The sequence below is a fragment of the Neopsephotus bourkii genome, unplaced genomic scaffold, assembly GCF_033783945.1.
Source record: "Neopsephotus bourkii isolate Nb327-2 ecotype Australia unplaced genomic scaffold, CSIRO-AGI_Nbou_v1 NB_1292, whole genome shotgun sequence".
NCBI lineage: Eukaryota > Metazoa > Chordata > Aves > Psittaciformes > Psittacidae > Neopsephotus > Neopsephotus bourkii.
Genome location: NW_026901776.1, coordinates 7,943,351 through 7,963,220, shown reverse-complemented (window position 1 = coordinate 7,963,220; position 19,870 = coordinate 7,943,351). Strand labels below are relative to the sequence as shown.

The window sequence follows — 19,870 nt, the reverse complement described above, 5'->3', positions numbered from 1 at the left end:
TTTAAGTAATGTATCCTCTTCACTAATGAACGATCTCAGGTTTTAATGCTTCTGCCCATACTTATCATTGAACACCTTCTTTTTTAAAAAACCAGAATTAATGCCCATATTAAGGATCATAAAACACCTGCCTTTCTAACAAAAGCTTTGTTTTTTGTGAAGGGGGGGTGGGTGGACGGGGCAGGCAATAAAAACCCCAACAAACCAGTAAATGATTTGGGACATCTGCCATGTTTATCTGCTTTTCACACTCTATACAGTGCCATTCTGACTATTTCCCAAAAATTCCATTTACATGCAGAAAAAAATAAAATTAGTTTTCTACGAGGTATTTTCAAGCACTAATCAAAGACTATTTAAAAGGTTTACCGAATATTTGTTTCATGGAATATGAAGGTACTTATTTGAAATACCAGATGGCTTTAATTTGAAAGTAAATTCACTACAGGTTCAAGTGTACCATCTCCTTGGAAAACCATAGCCAGGAGTCTCAAAACAGGTCACTGAAAACAGACATCTTAGTGCTTATTTAGTATCTGTGCATACGCAGCAGCATCCTCTATGCAGCTCAAGGCTGCACAAACTACTGTATCTCTACCTGATATCAGCTAGTCAATGCATTTTAATTAACAACTACTTCTTTTTCAGCTTTGTTTCATGTTTTTCCAAAAAGAAAAAGTAACAGTCATATAAACATGCTTTCAAATTTCTCTGATATTTTTATCTACATAGCAGAACCCAAAAGTGCTTTCATGGGCTCTACATTCTCCAAAGTTAACACAAGAAAACTATTCTGTCAAGCCAGAACTGCAATACTTGAACAGAACTGCAAAACCAGTGGCATCTAACTATCTTTGATGCTGGGCATCTTCAAAACCTACTTACGTTGCAGATCAAAAAAATGCTCCGTTAAGTACAGTAGGAGAGGAGAGTCTTGAAACTTTGGCATTTAACATCGCCACCTTCATCAAAACATATATGACAACTCACCTCTAAATGCAATAGAAAATCTCTTCTGTGTAACTGGTTGGACATTTTAGGTTTGTTAAATGTAGAATCTTTAGCTGACTAATTGGCAAGGGGCAAATGTCTATAAGCAGCTTGCCTCTTCATGTTTCTCAGTTGCTGCAGGAAGTGATATCAACAGTCTATGGAAGAGCTTATGTTTCTTAGAAAAAAAACCCCAAGTGATATAATTACACTTGAAATTTTAACTTTCTACATTATGTTTTTTGTAAACATATATATATTACATCATTTAATGTTGTCTATTTTCTCTATGTATAATGCATAGTAGTAATAAATCTCAAAACTTAAGAGGTTAGGATGGAGAAAAGGAAAAAAAGTTTATCTCCTTCATGAAGATACAGAAGAAGAACATGCCCTTTTCAAAACTAAATGAGCTCAGTTAAGTAAGGGTTGAGAACTACAGAATGGCTTAAAATGAGCTTGTGACAAGTTAACAGTGTTAAGCATGGGAGAAGAAAACCTTTGACTACAATAACATGTTTCAGTTTTCATCTTCGAGGCTGGAAAACAGCATGTGCCACACAAGGCCATGTCAATTTAAGTGAATTCTGTTCCTTCTCTACTCTCTGTAGTTACACAAGCATCATGTTGAGAGCTGTGCCTACAAATTCCCCTCCCCCATGATATCTTACAACTGATCCTGTAGGCCAATAAACTGAGTAATTAGAAACATACCTTGTTTCATACAAGTCTGGGCAAGAGAAAACAGCTCAGGTGATCTCTCCTCTAACAACTGCTGGTGAATATTCACACACCTTAGAGTCCACCAAAACACTGTCTGAAAGAAAATACGGATATTTCAAATAAATAACTGGTATATTTCAAAGTATCCTTAAAAACAAAAACACAAACAACACAACAAAAACAAAACCAAAAAAGAACAGGAAAAAGGGTAAGTGGCTTTAAAATAAAGATTTTGCAATTTATTCAATTCTAATTTCTAAAAAATACTAAACCAGCCAAAATTGCTGTTTATATGAAAAGTGAACACCAACCTAGCTTAAAGATGAACATATTCAAGCAGCTCTACAGTGCTCTAAGAGTTTGATGGACTTTCCCGGTTAATTTCTCTAGCTGCTCTTTGAATCCTGAAAATCTTTAGGACCACATTCTGTTAAGAAACTGCACAAACAGAAGATAAAACGAACACTTGTGTGTGCTGGTTTTGGAGTAGTCGCTTGCTACTTTGATTTCACACCTCCTAATTCTTGTAACAGAAAAGGACAAAAAAAAAAACAACACTAAACAAAATCAACTGTTTCTTACATATCTTCTTTTGTGTCACTTTCATGATTTTAATAGACAGCCATGATTTCACTCTTCAGTAATCTTTCCAGCCTGAAGAGTCCTAGACTATTTAGCTGACTTTTAATGGAAGCCATTCTGTATTTCTGATCATCCAGTGTTACCCTTCTAGGCAATTTTCCTGTCCTGTTTGGGTTTTTTTCCAGGTGGGGATAGAAAGGAGACAGTGAGGTGGAGGAGGATCAGAACTGCTCATGAGAACACCTCACAATCACAATTACACAGTATCACAGTATGTTAGAGATTGGAAGGGACCTCAAAAGATCATCTAGTCCAATTCCCCTGCCGGAGCAGGAACACCTAGATAAGGTTACACGGGAACGTGTCCAGGTGGGTTTTGAATGTCTCCAGAGAAGGAGATTCCACAACCTCCCTGGGCAGCCTGTTCCAGTGTTCTGTCACCCTCACTGAGAAGAAGTTTCTTCTCAAGTTTAAGTGGAACCTCTTGTGTTCCAGTTTGTACCCATTTCCCTTTGTCCTATCATTGTTTGCCACTGAGAAGAGCTTGGCTCCATCCTCGTGACACTCCCCCTTTATATATTTATATACATTATAAGGTCACCCCTCAGTCTCCTCTTCTCCAAACTATAGAGACCCAGCTCCCTCAGTCTTTCCTCATAAGGGAGATGCTCCATTCCCTTAATCATCTTAGTTGCCCTGCGCTGGACTCTCTCCAGCAGGTCCCTGTCTATAAGGAATTTCAAATAGGCAAATACCTTACTGAACTAAGTAATCCTTCTATAGCAGAGCTGAATCACAGCTCAGGAAATAGAAAGCTGTGTTCAGAAAATGCAAGTTCCCCAGCATATTTTATCCCTCTCTAGCTGCACCAGGTGGAAATGCAGGGAAAAGCTAACTGATAATATAATGGTCTATTCTCTAAATTACATAGAACATTGTCACCTGTGAATATAGGGTATGCCTCTACACAGGCCCTAATGATTACTAGTTAATCTACTATTGTTATCACACCAGTAATTTTCTATGAAACAGATATTTGATTGCTTCTAAGATGTACCTATCTTCTGAACTTTTCATACAGGTATGCTTACATCAGACTGACCTAAGGGCTGTACAGTATTCAAGCATAAACATCTAAACCAATCACATGTAGTTGACTAACATCCCTAGAAAGGAACCATCAAAAAGAATAGCAGCTTCTATTTCAAAAAGCAATGAAAGATGACTTTTGATATCAAGCTGAACAGAGTAAAAGCACACAAACAGACTTTGTGAAAAAGACCAGATCCTGACATTTCATCACTTATTTAGAAACTTAAAGCAATTTAAATTAGTTTCCAATTACTTCAGTTTAGCTTTTTATAATAAAGTATTTATTTTCCCACACAACTGATTATTCGGCTTAATGATATGATTTCCTGAAGCTTGCAACTCAGAAATGTTAGAATGGGAGAGAACACACATATAAAGTTTCAGGCAAGCCAGATAAGCTCTGTACAATATTCTGTCTGCAATGTTAGCTTTTTAGGAAACAAGTTAATTTTTGGATTATTTTTAAGCATTTAATCTTCCATGTATAATTTTGTAATAAAAAAGGGCTTTATCAATGCTTCAGGTAATAGATTTCAGAGTAGTTCACACCGCTTTAAATTTATTTGCACTAACAAAACAAAAGTATTAAAAGACTTCATTAGGATCAAACTGAAACAAAAAAGAATGGCAATCTTTAATTGCTTCATTGACCTGTTGATGAAAGTAGTTTTTATCGGTTGTCTGCTTTAAAATACTATCCAAACCTGATGTAACCTAAGTAATTGAACCTCCACTAGGTAGAAGGTGGCCTCCTATTACATCAGTCTGAGGGCAGGCAGAAAGGGAATTCTCTATACCAGGTACATTTTCTGCCTTCCTGACTGACCCAATTGCTGAAATTCAACAGCACTCATCTGTGAATAACAGGGAAAACGATGGAAGAGCTTGGCTTCCCAAAATGCAGCACAGCCAAAATCTCCTACACAGTTTAATTCATTACTCAAACAAAGACCCAGCTGTGAAAGGATACTGTCAGCCAAGCACACAGAAAGACCACGTGTCCCTGATCTCCAGCCAAATTCTGTTCCATTGGAATGTAATAAAAAGACACGGCTGCTGTTAAAAGATGCCTAGTTCCAGAATCCTGCTACCGAACAACCTGCTGCTAAACTACAAGGCAAGTAGAGACTAAAGCCCTCTCATGGAAAGGTCCATCATATCTTCTCATTTTTAATGTACAAGCACAATAGAGAATTAAGGTGGCCTCCACATGATACCTATAGAAGAGGTGGAGGATTAACAACAAACAAAAGAGTGTACTTCCTTGCCATCTGGAACTCATGGCTTAGAACTCATACAGTAATGCTTAAGAGTATCCGAAAGCTTGTTAAAAAAGGACATGCATGCTACATCACAGGGCATTCTCTCTCCCCTCCCCCAAATGTCACAAAGTATGTGTCTTACAGTTGCTTCCTATTAAATTTTCTAGTATTTCCAGGTAATGAAGGTATCATTCTTCTCTCTTGGTGAAGACAAGATCTATTTTCTCAATAAGTTATCCTTAATAAAAAGATACTTGTGTTTAATTGTAAGCACTTTTGACCTGTTTCTTAGAAGAAAAAACCTCAGAGCTGCGGGGGGAATTATACTGATTCAAAGAATGAGAGAAGCAGTTAATGAGTAGCTGGCAGTCATAATCATTAGTCACGTATTTCTCACCTGAAGAGATGCAAGCTTGTGTCTTGAATTAACAAGGATTATCCTGGCTATAAGCAGCAAAATAGGATGAGTAGTCAAGGTATAGACTGATTCACCATCTAGAACCAGCATCTTCAGAATAGCCGCATGCAGCATTTTTGGCTGAAAGAAGAATAAAGGAAAAAAATACTAGGTTCAGGAAACGTAAGTAAGTCTATGAACAAGTCATGTAATACAGAGTTAGAAAAAATACATATTTAAGGAAAAATTCTGGTCAAAACACTGGGGAAAAAAAAATTGCCATCTCTTGGAGACTGAACCTTTTACCAAGTCATGGTGAATTCTGCCTTATGTCTTGTGGTCCTGACAGACCTTATCAAAACTATCTGAAAGACTCTGATTTCCTTCCATCTGAAATGTCCATGTCCAGTTAACACTATTCCCAAACATATTCCAGTAACATCCTTTCCCATGATCTTCAGAGAAAAGCTTCTGGTAAATCCATGCCATTCAATTTTTAATCGCAGAAACAAAATAATTCATTAAATTAAACCTACAACACTCAAATACACTAGGTATTCTTCCAGCCATGTCAAGATGTATTATCTTCATTCCCCAGAGGGAGCTTCGTGTCAGAGTGGCATCAGGGCAGCAGTATCAGAGGCATTCTTCCCTCTGCCAAAAAAACAGAAGAAACTCTCCCTGCTTTGGATTCTTTCCTGTATGATGCTCCCTATAGTATTTTTTTTACTTAATGTGCTTGAGGTGGCTCTCCAGGCAATCTGTCTCTGTGGTGACTGTCATCCGACAGTCACATATTCTTCTCTCACTTTTAATGCAATGAAAGCATTTAAGCAGTTTATCTTCAGGAACAGGGAGACGTCAGTTCAGCAGTTTATTCCTAGTTCTCATATGACAGGTTTCCTTTGCAAACTAAATGAAGTAGTGCTTTTCTTTTCAGATGGTATGAAAGGGGCAAGAAAAGGGAAAGGAGAGGAGAAGATCAAATGGCAGCTTGCATTTAAGTCCCTTGCCTGAGAAAGTTTGCCATTCAGTCTACACAACCAGGACAGAAATTATTTGAATCACATTTCAGCTTTTTAAGCTGAATGAATAATGTAATTCCTAAGTTACTTGAAACTGTTTTCAATACCTTTACCAAGAGGTTACACTGAAGACAGAAGTTGTTAAGCCACATTACTCCCCTAATTCACCTTTCAATAACAAGTCTGCAAGGCTTCTTTCCCCCCCCCACCCCAATTTGCTTAGGTTTGTTAAGGATTTATCTTGCATTAACACTGCAAATACGTTTACTTCATAGACAATGACTAGGGACTTTGTTTACTCACAGTGGAATCTTGCATGACATCACTGCAGTCATTTCAGTTCCACTGTAGAAAACAAAGTTTACAATAGTCTGAGAAACCACTTAAGAATAAAAGGAAACAAACTGCCAAGTATATCAGATTCCTGTCACCTCTACTGATTCAGAAAGGAACCACCTTACTAACATCCCTACTCTAACCTTGAGAGAGAAAGTCAGCATTCAGTACTTCTAAAAATTCAATTTTAGAATACACACATGCAATTGCACACCCAATATAATTCTCAGTTTAACATGAACTTTTTTCCCTTGTCTGCTCTGTTCTGATTCTATAATCAATGTAGACAGCATTTAAAATACTCAGTGGGAAAGCAAAGCAGCCATAAGTTTTCTTATAGAACCATTTTCTAAAACAGCCTTGCTATACTAATCTACACTTGTTTAAGCACTGTAGCAAACAATCTCAAACTCACATTTCAAGTCCTTTCACTAGAAAAAGCTCAGTCCAACTAATGTAACATTACAAGCGATGTAATGAGGGTGGGAGGAGAAGAGATGATGACATGTCACAGCCTTGACAATAAGCCAAGTCTCAGAGCCAAAGAACTGCTACCCTATTTAAACAAATCCACGTTCTTTCCATGAAGCAAATCCCATACAGGAAAGCATACATCCTTTCTTTTAGCTGAGAAAGCCTAAACCAGCATTCATTCTTATAGCTTCTGCTCTAACACGGCGTTATTAGTGCGGAATTCTAACAACAGAATTTACTGCCCTAATACAGACTTTAAAGAAGAAAGAACAGCTACATGTAAGAGCTAGACACTTAAGCTTTTATAGCTTCAAGGGCTGAAAGGTTAGGAATCAAGTTCATAAAAATCCTTAAAGCATTGACTAACAGTAAAAAGCAATTCTGAGCTTGCCTTGTACCTAAACACTTAAATATCCAAAGTTCTGAAGCTATCTCATACAGCTCAAAAATTCCACCTCTCTCAAAACAACCATAACCCAAACCTTGCTAACGTTCTTGACCTAGTAAACCTGGGTTAGATTGTTGAGTCTTACCTTTCTTCACCAGACTTGACACCAAAACATGCAACTATCTTATGCAGGAATAATTTCCTTAAAACACAAAAACATATAGTAGATAATTACTGTATGAACATACGATGAGAAATCTCTGAAGTAATCATCCAATTTGTTGTATCTGCAGGTGGTTCCATTCAACTTATAACAAATAAAGCTTAATTCACTCTAAATATATAATTTTTAATCTCTGAAACATAGCTGGTTATGTATTCAACTCCCAAACACTAAATTAGTGGCTACTGTCAAGTTACTGTTTGTTACTACTAAAACCCTGAATCAACTGCAAGCTGAACAATACTCTTGGCTATTTCAGTTTTCACAGTATTTCAAAAGTATTTCTCAGCACAACCGTTGCCACCTGAGTAATGATGGAAATCAGAAAAAAGCTTCTGCCATTCACATTCCATACCTCTGAGAACAGAGAGTAGGTAAATTTTAGTTTAGGGGCTTCATGCCCTTTTCTTGCTAACAACAGTGACTACAGACCACATGAGCATGTGGTATGCTTTTATTTTTCTATCAGGAACTCTTCTGAACTTGCCTTCCTGACATTTCATCAGCATTTTCCTCAGTCTTGGGGATTCTTCCCCTAAATCCAAAAAGGTAAGTGAAGACATACACAGAGGTAGAAAAAGCCAAACTAAAGGTTTGGGAAGACCTGATTAAACAATTGGCAAGGGAAGGAGAGCCTTATATACCAGGCTTCTTAGATTTTAAACAGTACAAAGACTACTGCACAACAATTTGTCATTTGGCAAAGCTAAGGTAGTGTATCTTCCAGAATAATGGAGAATGTACCGAGGTTACTAGGCAAAGATTTTCTCCTTTGGAACACAATTCACTCTTTATTCTAGATTTCAGGGGATAAAAAAATTGGGTTTGTTTGTAACTGCTTCTCTCTTTGACTTTCTGCAAAGAAGGCAAGATTACAGCAGAGGCTACAGTTTCATGACCCGAACCAGCAACACATAACCCATGCTGAGCCAACTTGCAGTCTCAAGATAATAAAGGTGAGCTAGCACAAGCAAGCCTTCCCTGAGAGTGCTACAAGTAGAAGTACTTAGCTATGATGCTCTTGGTACATATTCCCTAGGTTAAAGTTACAAAGGAATCTCCCCCCTTCTTTTCTATATTCATAGCTAGAGAATGTCAGGCCAGACTGTTAACTGGTGTGGTAACTGAAAGACACCTTGTAACTAAAAAGCTAGCTGCTTTTCTAATTAGAAACTACGGAGCTACTTTTAAGCTTGGACTCAAAAGAGAAAAGCACAATCCAGTTCTGTAGGACATAAAAAAATATCCTAATAGAGTACATAAATGCAACTGTAATTTACAGAGAAAGCTGGAATCAATTTGGGGGATGGGAAATAATGTACATATACTCAAGAATATTGTTCATGGAAGACATCCAAAAGGCCTCTACCAGCAACTCATTTAGAAGAGGCTATTTTATTTGTTCTTCACTGAAATTAACTATAGTCTTATGCAGTCTTAATGCACTCATAAGAAATTAATGATGCATTCAGAAGTTATCTGGGAGCAGAAACAAAACTATGCCACTGACCCAGAGATGAAACTTTCAAAGGATAGAAATGGCATCAGTTATATAGCCTGGAAACATAAACTTAAGACTAATCCAAAGTTAAGACTAATTCAATAAAGTGTTATGAAAATAAAAGTAACAGTTTTGAAAACTGGGAAAAAAAAGAGACAATCATAAGGCTGAAAGTTACTAGAGCAGACTAAAAGAAACACGAAGACATACCTTTTTTAACCTTGACATGGGTAAAGATCATTTTAGTCTGAAAACATGAAAAATTAAAGGTCTATTTAAAAAGGGATTGTATCAGTCTTGATGATGGAATATGGAACATTACAAGAGATGGAAAAAGTTATAGCTCTATTTTTAACACACTTTCTGAACATCTGTGTATGCAAGAAAGGAAAGCTGGATTAATGGAAGCACAAAAATGTCAGCTTATCAAGATGTTCGCATCCTGGATGGGTTCAAGGCCAGGCTGGATGTGGCTCTGAGCAACCTGGTCTAGTGAAAGGTGTAGGTGGAACAAGATCATCTTTAAGATCCCTTCTAACCCAAACCATTCTATGATTCTATGTTCATTTTTACAGAGCATTTATATACTAAGAATCCTTTGAAAGAACAGTACATACAGATAATTCAAAACATACAAGAGCTTTTGGATTAGATGCTTAATAAAGAAGAGAACTGGATGTTGTATTTTAGCACATAAATGTTTAGTACTCTTGGGGAAAAAAAGAAAAAACCATACTATTTCAGAATATAGATAGCAATAATATAAATAAAAGTAAACTTCCCCCTGAACACATAAATAGTTAAACCTTGCAGCAATGTCAAAGTCTGTTTACTCATTAGAAAAGAAGTATTCATTAGAAAACAAGTATTCTCAAGCCTGTTTTCCATTGCAATCTCTTGCCAGTTCATTATTCCTCTAATGCCACCTCTGGGTAAACAAACATCTTCCAATGCATTACATTTATGGCCACAGCAGAAACATCACAGAAACTAAACAGGAAACTTACTCCGTTATTTAACAGGTATTAGTATCTCATTCTCACCTTAAGACAGACAATAAATGGGATGGTTAATAGAATTATAAACATTGTGGTTTACAGGTCTGTGAACTCTTGTCAATGACAGCAATTCTACATGCTGCAGCCTCTTTGTTAGACTTCAGCTTGTGTATATGCACAAACATAGATTACGGTTCACTAATAAACAGAACTCACAGATTATAAGAACATTTTAATATTGCAGTTCACTGGTCTTAAAGATTATAAACAAATTGTAAGAATGGAAAAAATATCTTTGTAATTTTTTATTATTATTGTATATAAAGAAAATTGAACTAATGTTCCCCTCAGAAATAGAATACTTTAATATTTCTGCTAACTCATTTCACACCCTAGAAGGTTTACCAGTCTTGGTTTCCATCATTAGTTATCTAGTCACCAGAACATAAGATTTGAATTTCTAGTATCAAAAATTGAGCAAAAGATAAGCCTATATACACACCATGTTAGCTCTAAGAGATAAACCAAATTGATAAATGTCTATTTAAAAATATGAAGAGATACTGTATCTGAATTATTTAGAAATACAACCTTGCAAACCAACCTAGGGTAGGACTTTATGAATTATTGCATTCTCGCAAAAAAACACACCACAATAATGCAATACAGAGCTGATGGGTTTATGTGAAACTTTCCACATACTCAAACTTTCCCTTATTCTACAGTTCACAGCATTTACACTGCTCATGTTCCATACCTTATTCAGTGAAATTCTAAATTCAAACTCATGTAGATTTAGCACTAGCGTCAGTTCTCCCCAACACACTGCTGTAAATTTACCATATTTTTTACTATACTTTTTTACCGTATTTACCAGTATTTTACCATAGCTGTAATTCCATGAGAAAGACTGATGCTCTAGAAGCTGTGCTGAACCACAGGTACAGGAGAATCACTATATAGTGTGCTATTGCCATGAGAAACAATTGGCACATCTCACTTACAATAAATTATGGTGTTCATTAGTTATTTACATTTAAAAGTGCCAAATTAAATAGAACAGCCTCAGTTTCATCTCTTACATTCTCCTCCTCTTCCAAAAGCTCTATTTGAGTTCGCAATTTTGTACTAACACTCCTACAATTCACTTTATATCATCCATGAGCCTAACAGGATACTGAGCATCCAAATCTACTGTTCTCTTAGTATCTGACAGATATTCTGCTGTTTGGAAGATATGCAGCTTCTACCTTAGCATAAGGGAGGGGATACTTCTAAGCCATTTATAAAGATCTCTCTTTGATTCCAGTCAAGAAAGCACCCATAAATAAATAAATAATTTAGAAGTTTATTGGCTGCAAATGCCCTTCAGGTAAATGCTCCCACACAATAAGCATCTTCCCCATGCAAAACATCTCCTGCAGAAAATGTCTTAAGTAGAGAAACAGAGTAACTACTATTAGGACCCTGCTTATAAAACCGATACAGCTGAAGATGCTTGCAATAGCAGGCAGAAGGATCAGTAATCAAGGCAATTCTAGCACTGCACCTCACAGATGTGATTTCTCTGACACATCTATGTGTTACAGTTATTTCTGAAAAGCAGTGATCATAAAAGAACAGCTTATTAAAATCCACATATACCTCACAGAATTTCTGTAACAATGCAGGTGGCAAAAAGTCATGAAGCTTTAACTGAACAGGAGGCCCGGTCCAATTGCTTTGAACAAACAGCTGCAAACTGCCCACACCAAGTAGAAATATCAGCCTCTGCCTGCAATGTAGATAAGGAAAGCAATTAGCAACACATTACATTTTCAATTAAGGCTAAGATCTGATTAATTCCTGTACTAATTAAAAACCCTCAGCCTTAAAAAAAAAAACAAACAACAAAACCAAACAAAAAAAAACTCTTACTAGGAAAATACAATAGATCATAATATTTTAAAGATGGCATTCTGAGACTGCTTCACTCTTGAAACTAAATATGGCAACATTTTTCTTATTTAAGACTAAACTCATCTAACATCATTATGATATTATTTCTTTATGCACATACAGAAACAAATAACCTATGTCTGCAGAAGGCAGGGCACAATCCCTCAGAATTTAATCGTCCATTTAAAAGGTGTAGACTTATAGGAGACTTGCACAAACTTCCAGTTTGTTTTGTAATTCCTTGATGACTTTAAACCTTACTGTGTTATCATCAGTCATGCACCAACAAGGGCCCTGACACATATATGGTGTGCCTCCTGCCCACAAAAAGTGAACATTTTAATTGTGTTGGTGAAAAATCGGTATGTTAAGGAGCATTGCTGAACTGGAAAAACTTAACCTTCCCCCTTCCTCCCCATCCCTGTAAAACAGAGACTTAAAGATGCACGAGTCCCTCAAATGGGGGTGGAAAAAAAAGGATGAAGTGTTATACAAGCCTGCAAAAAAACTCAAGTAGAAAAGACACACAAGCAGCTGGTGGGAAAGAATGTGAAAAAAGATGTAGAACAATGAGAAAGCAGAAATGGGGAAGGCTTGGTTGAAAAGAAAGTCAGTTCCAAGTTCTAATCCCCCAAATGCTAGCCTCTATTGCTTATCCCAGCCTCCCCTTGCCTATCCCTACCCCACACCTCTTTTTTCCAAGAAAAAATTTCATTCTGCCTCTGTGACTGCCTTCACACTTACCCTGCAGACCTTTCAAATGCTCACCCCTCAAAAGTTGCCTGAAAAGCAACAGGGACTGTGGCTAGTGTCTAACTCGCAATGGTGACCTACATAGTTTAATTCATTTCTTATATTCCCCTATACATGTCTATCCACCCATCCCTCTTGTTATTCCTTTCTATGTGAATGGGAGTTTTGCTGGCTTATTTTTAAGCACTGTTTACACCAAGTCCAGTATGATTGTGATAATGACGTCAAAGCGGATGCTCACATACACCCTACTGCAGTAGTCATATTGCTACACCTAATCTTGCTCAAATTCAAAGCAAAGAATAATAGAACATTTGTATTTGGCAAAATAATAGATTTATATATAATGCCAGAATTTACAAACAAGAGTGAGAAAACAATAGGCTACGCTTAGGATGTCATCAGGTTACCTCTCTGGGAAACATTTATTTTCTTTTTAGCAAAGTCAGAAAATTACAGAACAGAAACCAAAACAAATTGGACACTGAACAGTCAACTCGTATACATCAATGCAAGCTGAGAAACAGCAAGAATTTCTCCATTTTTGTTTTTCAATATATATGGCACACCAGTTAACCAACCATCAGATGTCCCCATCTTACCATTCAGTGGTCAGGTTGGGAAATCATAGCAAGCTTTATTGTATGGATTTGTTTTGGGATGTTTGGTATTTGTTTCTATGTTGAATAAGGTAAAAGTAGTAAATGCACAGCCAATAAAAATAAGTGTTAGTGCTCATTTTTTTTGTTCCTTTAGCTTCTGGAATCAAACATAAAGATCTTTTGAAACAAGCTCTCCACAACTATTCTATCTTTTTTTATTGTGTCTTGCACATTATTTCATAGCCTTTTGAATAAGGCAATGAATGAACCTCATTCACATGGAGTTCAGAAAAAAATAAGAAGGCATTCTCCCTCTATATGGTTAATACATATACTATTGTTCCATCCTCTATAATTTGCTGATTAAAAAATTAGCCGCAAGACTACATTTTCTGTAGAAGATAGTTAACCATTGAAACAAGCAGCAATAGCAGGGAAAACTAAAAAAGAAATTAAAAAATCTCCTATTCAACAATGTTTGCTTTGAGACTTTTTGTAACTTTTTAAGCCATCAAGTTTAAAAGTGCCGTAGTGCAAAATGTCTGGGCAGGGAAGAAGAGAAGCAGTTAAATAATAGAAAAAGTTGCAGCAGATCTTAAAACACTGCTAAATATTTTCTTCCTAGAGTTATGGATATGAAAGTGGAAAAAGTTACAGGCTATGTCCAAAGAAATTACAGTCTAGATCTGAATTTTGAGCTGTTTTGCCCTCAAGCTGCCTAGTTTTAACTTCAGAAATAGAACTCCTTAAGACTTCTTTTAAAACTATTATAAAACTGAACTTCATACTGTGGTTATATAGTGCTTAAAGATTAACATTACCCAACTTTGTGTTTCCAATTTAATTCAACTCCCATTGAGTTTTTTAATTTCCATAATTACATCTTTCAGGCAACAAAAGCATATATTTGAACTTACACTGTCTACTAAAAGTTACAAGAAAACCAGTGTCCTTGTGAATTTTCTGAGCTAGAACTCGAAGGTTTACTGCAATTCCTCTGAATCATTCAGTATAAAAAGAAAATGACACTTTACCCATATACATAAAAACATTTTCACCGTAGGCAATGGAAGGTCAGAATGCAAAAGTTGCATTAATTCCTGACATAAGACAGTCACAGGGCATAGGGCCTGTAAGTAGGAAAAATAACTATGTAACACATTTTAACCTAGAAAGTCACTGGAAACTATCAAACATGGTACAGATTTAAGTGCTATAAGCAGTGCCTATCTAAAATAGGAAATGATTTTTCAGTGTAAGTTTTTCTATCAAGAGAATGTCTTAATTTCCTTCAGCACTAATTCAAAGCTTCTTACAGTATTATTAATGGAGCTTGAAAAATTCACTTGACAAAAAATGTTCCTGCCAGACACTGATATATTTTGAAGACTACAAGCTTTCATTCTGAATAAAACTTCAGAAAACAAAAAAACTGTCTGCTTCTCAAAGACTAAATATTGCAGATCTGCCTCTGTATCTTCTGGTAAGCGGGCTTCTAATGCTGCCAAAAATTGCTGAGGGAACAAGAAAAACCTCAAAGACCAAAGAGCTGAAGCACGAGCACCAGAGGAACGAATTCTTTTGCTCTCTGCAGGAGGACAGCAACAATAGAGTCCTGTAAATGACATACAGCTAAAAGCTCATGGGAGAGCGGGAGAAGATGACACATCACCATAACAGGATATGTATAAAATACTACTGAATGCAATATATGATTATCTTTAAGAAGCTGAATGGTTCATAAAGGCAGCAACACATACTTCAAACAGCAACACATAGCTCAAGCAATGACTAAGATGAAGACTGAGTCTGTTTCAAGTCCTGATCAATGTTTCTTTCCTTGCCACATTATTTAGAATAAAATACTGCAAGATGACAGAATTTAGAAATATTAAAAAACTTCTATAGACTCTGTTATTGTATAAACTACAGCTAACATTTAACAGCAACAGCACAACAAAGTAATAATAAAAAAAAAACCCTAACAAAACCAAAAATCAACCACCTAGAGACAAAATACATGAGAGCAACCTCTGAACATTCTAACTCAGAAAAAAAGGAGGGCATTGCATTATATGCCACACTAGAAGATAAGCTTTTGACACACTACGATCACTCACAAAACTCAGCTCAATATTTTAGAGGTGCTAAGTATTTGTTTCTCTCTGATACTTTCACAAAAACTTTTGGGTTTATGTCTGTCAGGCATGTGCACTTTGCCACATTTACTGGCAATAACTGACCTTATTTTCTTTTTATCCTCTCTTATCTTTTGCTTTTCTTTTGGCAAAACGTTTTCCCGCCCTCACCTTTTAAAATAAACAAATACATATACACACATACAGTGTTCTGCTTCTACCATGCCTAGCATGATAGATTTCAGTCTGTTCATTATCTATGCAGGAAACCATAAACACTGAAGTCAGACTCATTAACAGCAAGAATTAGCATCTGCAGTACAATTTAGAGAACCTATCAGGGAAAGTCTTGTGAAGAAAATGATGGATGAATAGCACCTCAGTAATACCTTACTCATCTTACGTTAAGAAGAACAGAAGAATCTTACTATGAATCAGGCTTGGAAACATAGGCATTGATCAGACAGTAACGTTACATGGTACTTTAAGTAGTCACATAAATGTAATGCAACACTGCACAGAGAAAACCATTACTAAATTGTTTGATGACACATGGCAACATGAATTTACATTCGCTGGTTTCCTTATACCAGCAGCTTCACAGGTAATCTATGTAAATAAAGCCAGGGTTTTCAGGAAACCCTCATATCACAATAGTATCCAGTGAAAGAAACTGTGATAATGAACAGATGTTCCAAGATACGGGGGGAAAACCCAAGAAATCGGTTTTCTAGTTTGGACAGAATTATGTCACGTTATTTTATTTATTTTTTTTTCCTTAAAAAAGCGTTTTTCTGGAAACCAAACATGGCCTCTATTAATCTTCCATATAATAAATAATGATTTCCACCTTTCCACGTTATCAACCTCTGCAGAACAGTCCAGGTATGCTAGAATCTGTTTCTCCAAGTAACTGTCGATGTTCTCCTCTGCCACAGATGATGCACTGAAAACATTCTGGATAGCTGAACTTGAAAATAGTGCCTCGTATTTCCCATCCAAAATCAACTGCAATAATGATCCAGTTTCTGAAGGAAAAGAAAAAAAAAAAGAAACAAATCAGTGCAAACTGTCTTACAAGGCCTAATCAAACCTAAAACATATACCACTTCCCTTTCAAGGAATGAAACTTCATTTAGAATGCAGAAGTTGCACTGAAACTAAAGAACAGGAGTAGCAGCATCACTTTATCCAAAGTTTTACAGGACTTGCATTAATGCTACAGTGAAATATAAACTGCCAGATCAACGTAAAACAAATTTGCACTGAAATTTCAGGGGAAATACATGGATCGCGTTTCAAGCATGTACACTACAGTTACTGAAAAAAACTTCAGTTATCACAAGACTTTTCTTCCTTCAAAATATTTTATGAGTGTGTTCCAATAAAGTCCTACAGAGATAAGACAGTAATTTCACAGACTAGAAAACCCTTCTAGGGGAAATGCAACAAATAAAAATGGTTCAATATTTGCTGAATTCAGCGAATACATTCTCATGTAAAACTGCAGAATCTACTCAGTCATTCCTTTAAATGCTTAGAATGCTCACAAAGAATGGGCAATATGATTTTATCTTTATAAAAGAATTATTTTCCTATGATAAATTTACTATCTCAAAGATAAGTCTATATATGGAATCAGATTCTTAGGAATAACTAGATTTAGATCTAGTGGCTTGAAATCTATAAATGTTTCTTCACTGAAGCCTTTCAAGATAAGCAGAAGTCATGAAATACTATACGTTTAGTTCCTAAGAAACACCAAAGCCATCAGATTCTTGACCCAGGCTACAATTTTGTTTACAGAATGTATCTTCCCTTTTCTTTCTTCAGACGTGCTATAGTGTAATCAATCCAGCAGCTGTTAGAACAACTTCATCATGCTAAACCTGCTATTATTGAGCAAAATCAGTAACTGCCTGTTAACCAGTAACATAGCAGCTGCAATTCATGTAGATGTACTAAGTGGTTTTAACTAGCTGATGCAGTTAAAGCTGATGCAGGTAAGGAGCAGCTGAGGAAATGCAGAGGTCTGCATAGGATAAGGTGCCTTAATATTAATTTGTGATGCCAGCTGGGGGCTACAGCTCCCACGCACTCAGTGTTACCACAGCTACACTAATATTAGTACCAGAGCTAGTACCAAGCATTAAATTCGCACAAGCAGCAGCTCTGCAAGTGAGTGAACCAAATACCAACCCCAAGCCCACCCACCTAAAACAAGTATTTCAAACTGCAGACATACAGGACAACGGAGCACAGAACCAACTTCAACAGCAGCAATGGATAACTTGGTAGGACTGTGTGATAGACACACTTCATTCTAACCAACCTGGACCTGCTAACCAGGCTGCTCTACAAAATTTACTATTGTTCTTTACAAAAACAATCAGCTGAATGACATAAAAGACCATTTAGGTGCTAGATCATTTACCAAAAGCTGTAAGCTGTACCTGGAAACCTAGCAAAAGAACAGTACTTGTCCTGCAGCCCCGCTGACATCATGCTCTCACAGAGAACAGAAATAACAAGAATTTTGGTCCAATCTATGTTTTGGGGAGACCTTCTTTCACCAAATGACAGCTTCCTTGTATTGGCTTATATTTGTTCATACAGGCAAGACTGTAGCTGGCAGAATAACTATTGGCTGTGAGGATATTAATAAAGAATATGGAGGTTTTCTCTTTCCAGTAACACCATAACAGTAAGCACGTAAAGTCTGCATTTGGTTCTGTGTTTAGCTTCTTATAAGACACCATACAAACTGAAGGTTACAGTCTTTAAACTTAGTTTCCAGATCACAGGTAGGAAGGGCCCATGTAAGTGGTAACTAAGAACCATTACCAAGCCCACTATTTTCTCTCTCTACCTCAAGATACCTTTCACCAACTCTCAGTGAAAAGATAAGGTACGTCTGACAGGTCAATTACATCACCTGACATTCCTGGACAGTACAATGATTAAGATTAAAAATGAAGCAGCATAAAGAAACAGCTGAGCAGCTCTATACAGTTCTTTTCCAAAATTCCCTAAGTGCTTGGGTACAGATAAACAAGTCTTGCAACACACTACAACCTCTAAATGTTTTAAATACCATCACTTGAGCACAACTGTGTTTCTAGCCTGTCTGAAATATGCAAGTACCTTTTTGTGACAAATGTTACATTTTAAAAACTACTGTGCTCCCCTGATGGAAAGCTGGGTCAGTAACAACCGAATCAAGTGTCCTCAAGCGACTACTTTTCATTGTTTCCTCAAGCAACACTGACTAAAAACTAGTAAAATATAGAACAGGTAGTTCATGGCAGACTTTTTCTCCTCGTGTTTTGCTACAAGAGCCAGTTCCATCAAACAGCCGGGCAGCCCTTCTCTCGGAGGTCATGAGGCAGTCGCAGGGCGCACCGTCATGAACAGCCTGACTTGAGGAGCGGCAGGGGCCTGTTGCAGACGCAGCCTCTCCACCTGAAACCTGGTCGGACCGGCAGGTAGCGGCCGCAAAACTCTTGAGAAGCGCCATGCCGAAGGGGCCGCGCCTCTCGCCTCAGCCGCGCCGCTCCTCCAGGCTGACGAGCCCTGGGCCGGGGGGGGGGGGGGTTGGCGGGAGCGCCCCAGAGCCCGGCAAGCAGCAGAGAACGTGGGTGGAAGAGGGACACCACGGCCCCCCCGAGCAAGCGTGGATAAAGGGAGCCGCAGCCACTACACCAGCTCAGCCTGGGGCTGATGGAGACGCTGGTGGTTCCGGACACGCACAGCGACGACCACACACAGAGTCCGAGCACCTCCTCCGCGCCGGGCCGAGACCTCCCCTCACCTGCCGCCGCGACTTCGCTCTGCTTCCACTCCAGGGACTCGGCCGCGCTGAGGAAGCCCCTCAGCAAGGCGCTCTCCAAGGCGAACATGGTCCCGCCGTCCCCGCCCCGCTCCCCACCGCTGCCGGCTCGCGACCCTCGCGCTGACTGACAAGCGCTTAACCCATGTGTGAGAACCGGCCCCAGGGAGCCGCCATGACACCGCCGCCGTGCACGCCGGGAGCATGTGACGTCACGTGACGTAACGCTACGCGCGCAGGCGCAGAGCCCCGCCCGGCACGCCTGCCCACGCGCGAGACCAGCCCACGCGGGATGATGCGCGAGCGGGGGCGATGGGGGTGGAGCAGGGCTGAGAGAGCGCGCGCGCCAGGGGCGGGAGCCGCGCGGGCGCGGTGAGGGGTTGCGGGGGGAGGGGAGAGAGAGCGCGAGCCTTCCGCCCCGCCCCCTGGCAGGCGGTGCACGCAGGGCGGGGCGCGGTGAGGGGGCTCTTAGGGACGAGGGGGTAGGCGCGGGCGCGCAGGTACATGGTGTCCACCTGCTGAGGCTCCTCTGTTGAGACCCCCGGGGCGGGCGGCAGGGGCTGGGTGAGGCGAGCAACCCTCAGAGCGTGTGTAACAATAGACTTTTCTGAGAATAAAC

At 38.4% G+C, this 19,870-nt stretch overlaps 1 protein-coding gene across 1 annotated transcript in view; it reads right to left on the bottom strand.

Annotated features, from left to right (window-relative positions):
• The window catches only part of TTC27 (tetratricopeptide repeat domain 27), a 115,996-nt gene extending 96,642 nt beyond the window's left edge, over positions 1-19,354 (bottom strand). Inside the window, exons 1-5 of the mRNA XM_061365880.1 lie at positions 19,234-19,354; positions 16,273-16,450; positions 11,636-11,765; positions 5,047-5,187; positions 1,705-1,807 (exon numbers count right to left, since the gene is read on the bottom strand). Of these exons, the coding sequence (XP_061221864.1) occupies positions 1,705-1,807; positions 5,047-5,187; positions 11,636-11,765; positions 16,273-16,450; positions 19,234-19,321 (640 nt within the window). The 5' untranslated portion in view covers positions 19,322-19,354. The remainder of the gene's footprint in view (positions 1-1,704; positions 1,808-5,046; positions 5,188-11,635; positions 11,766-16,272; positions 16,451-19,233) is intronic.
• Between the last annotated feature and the right edge of the window lie 516 nt (positions 19,355-19,870).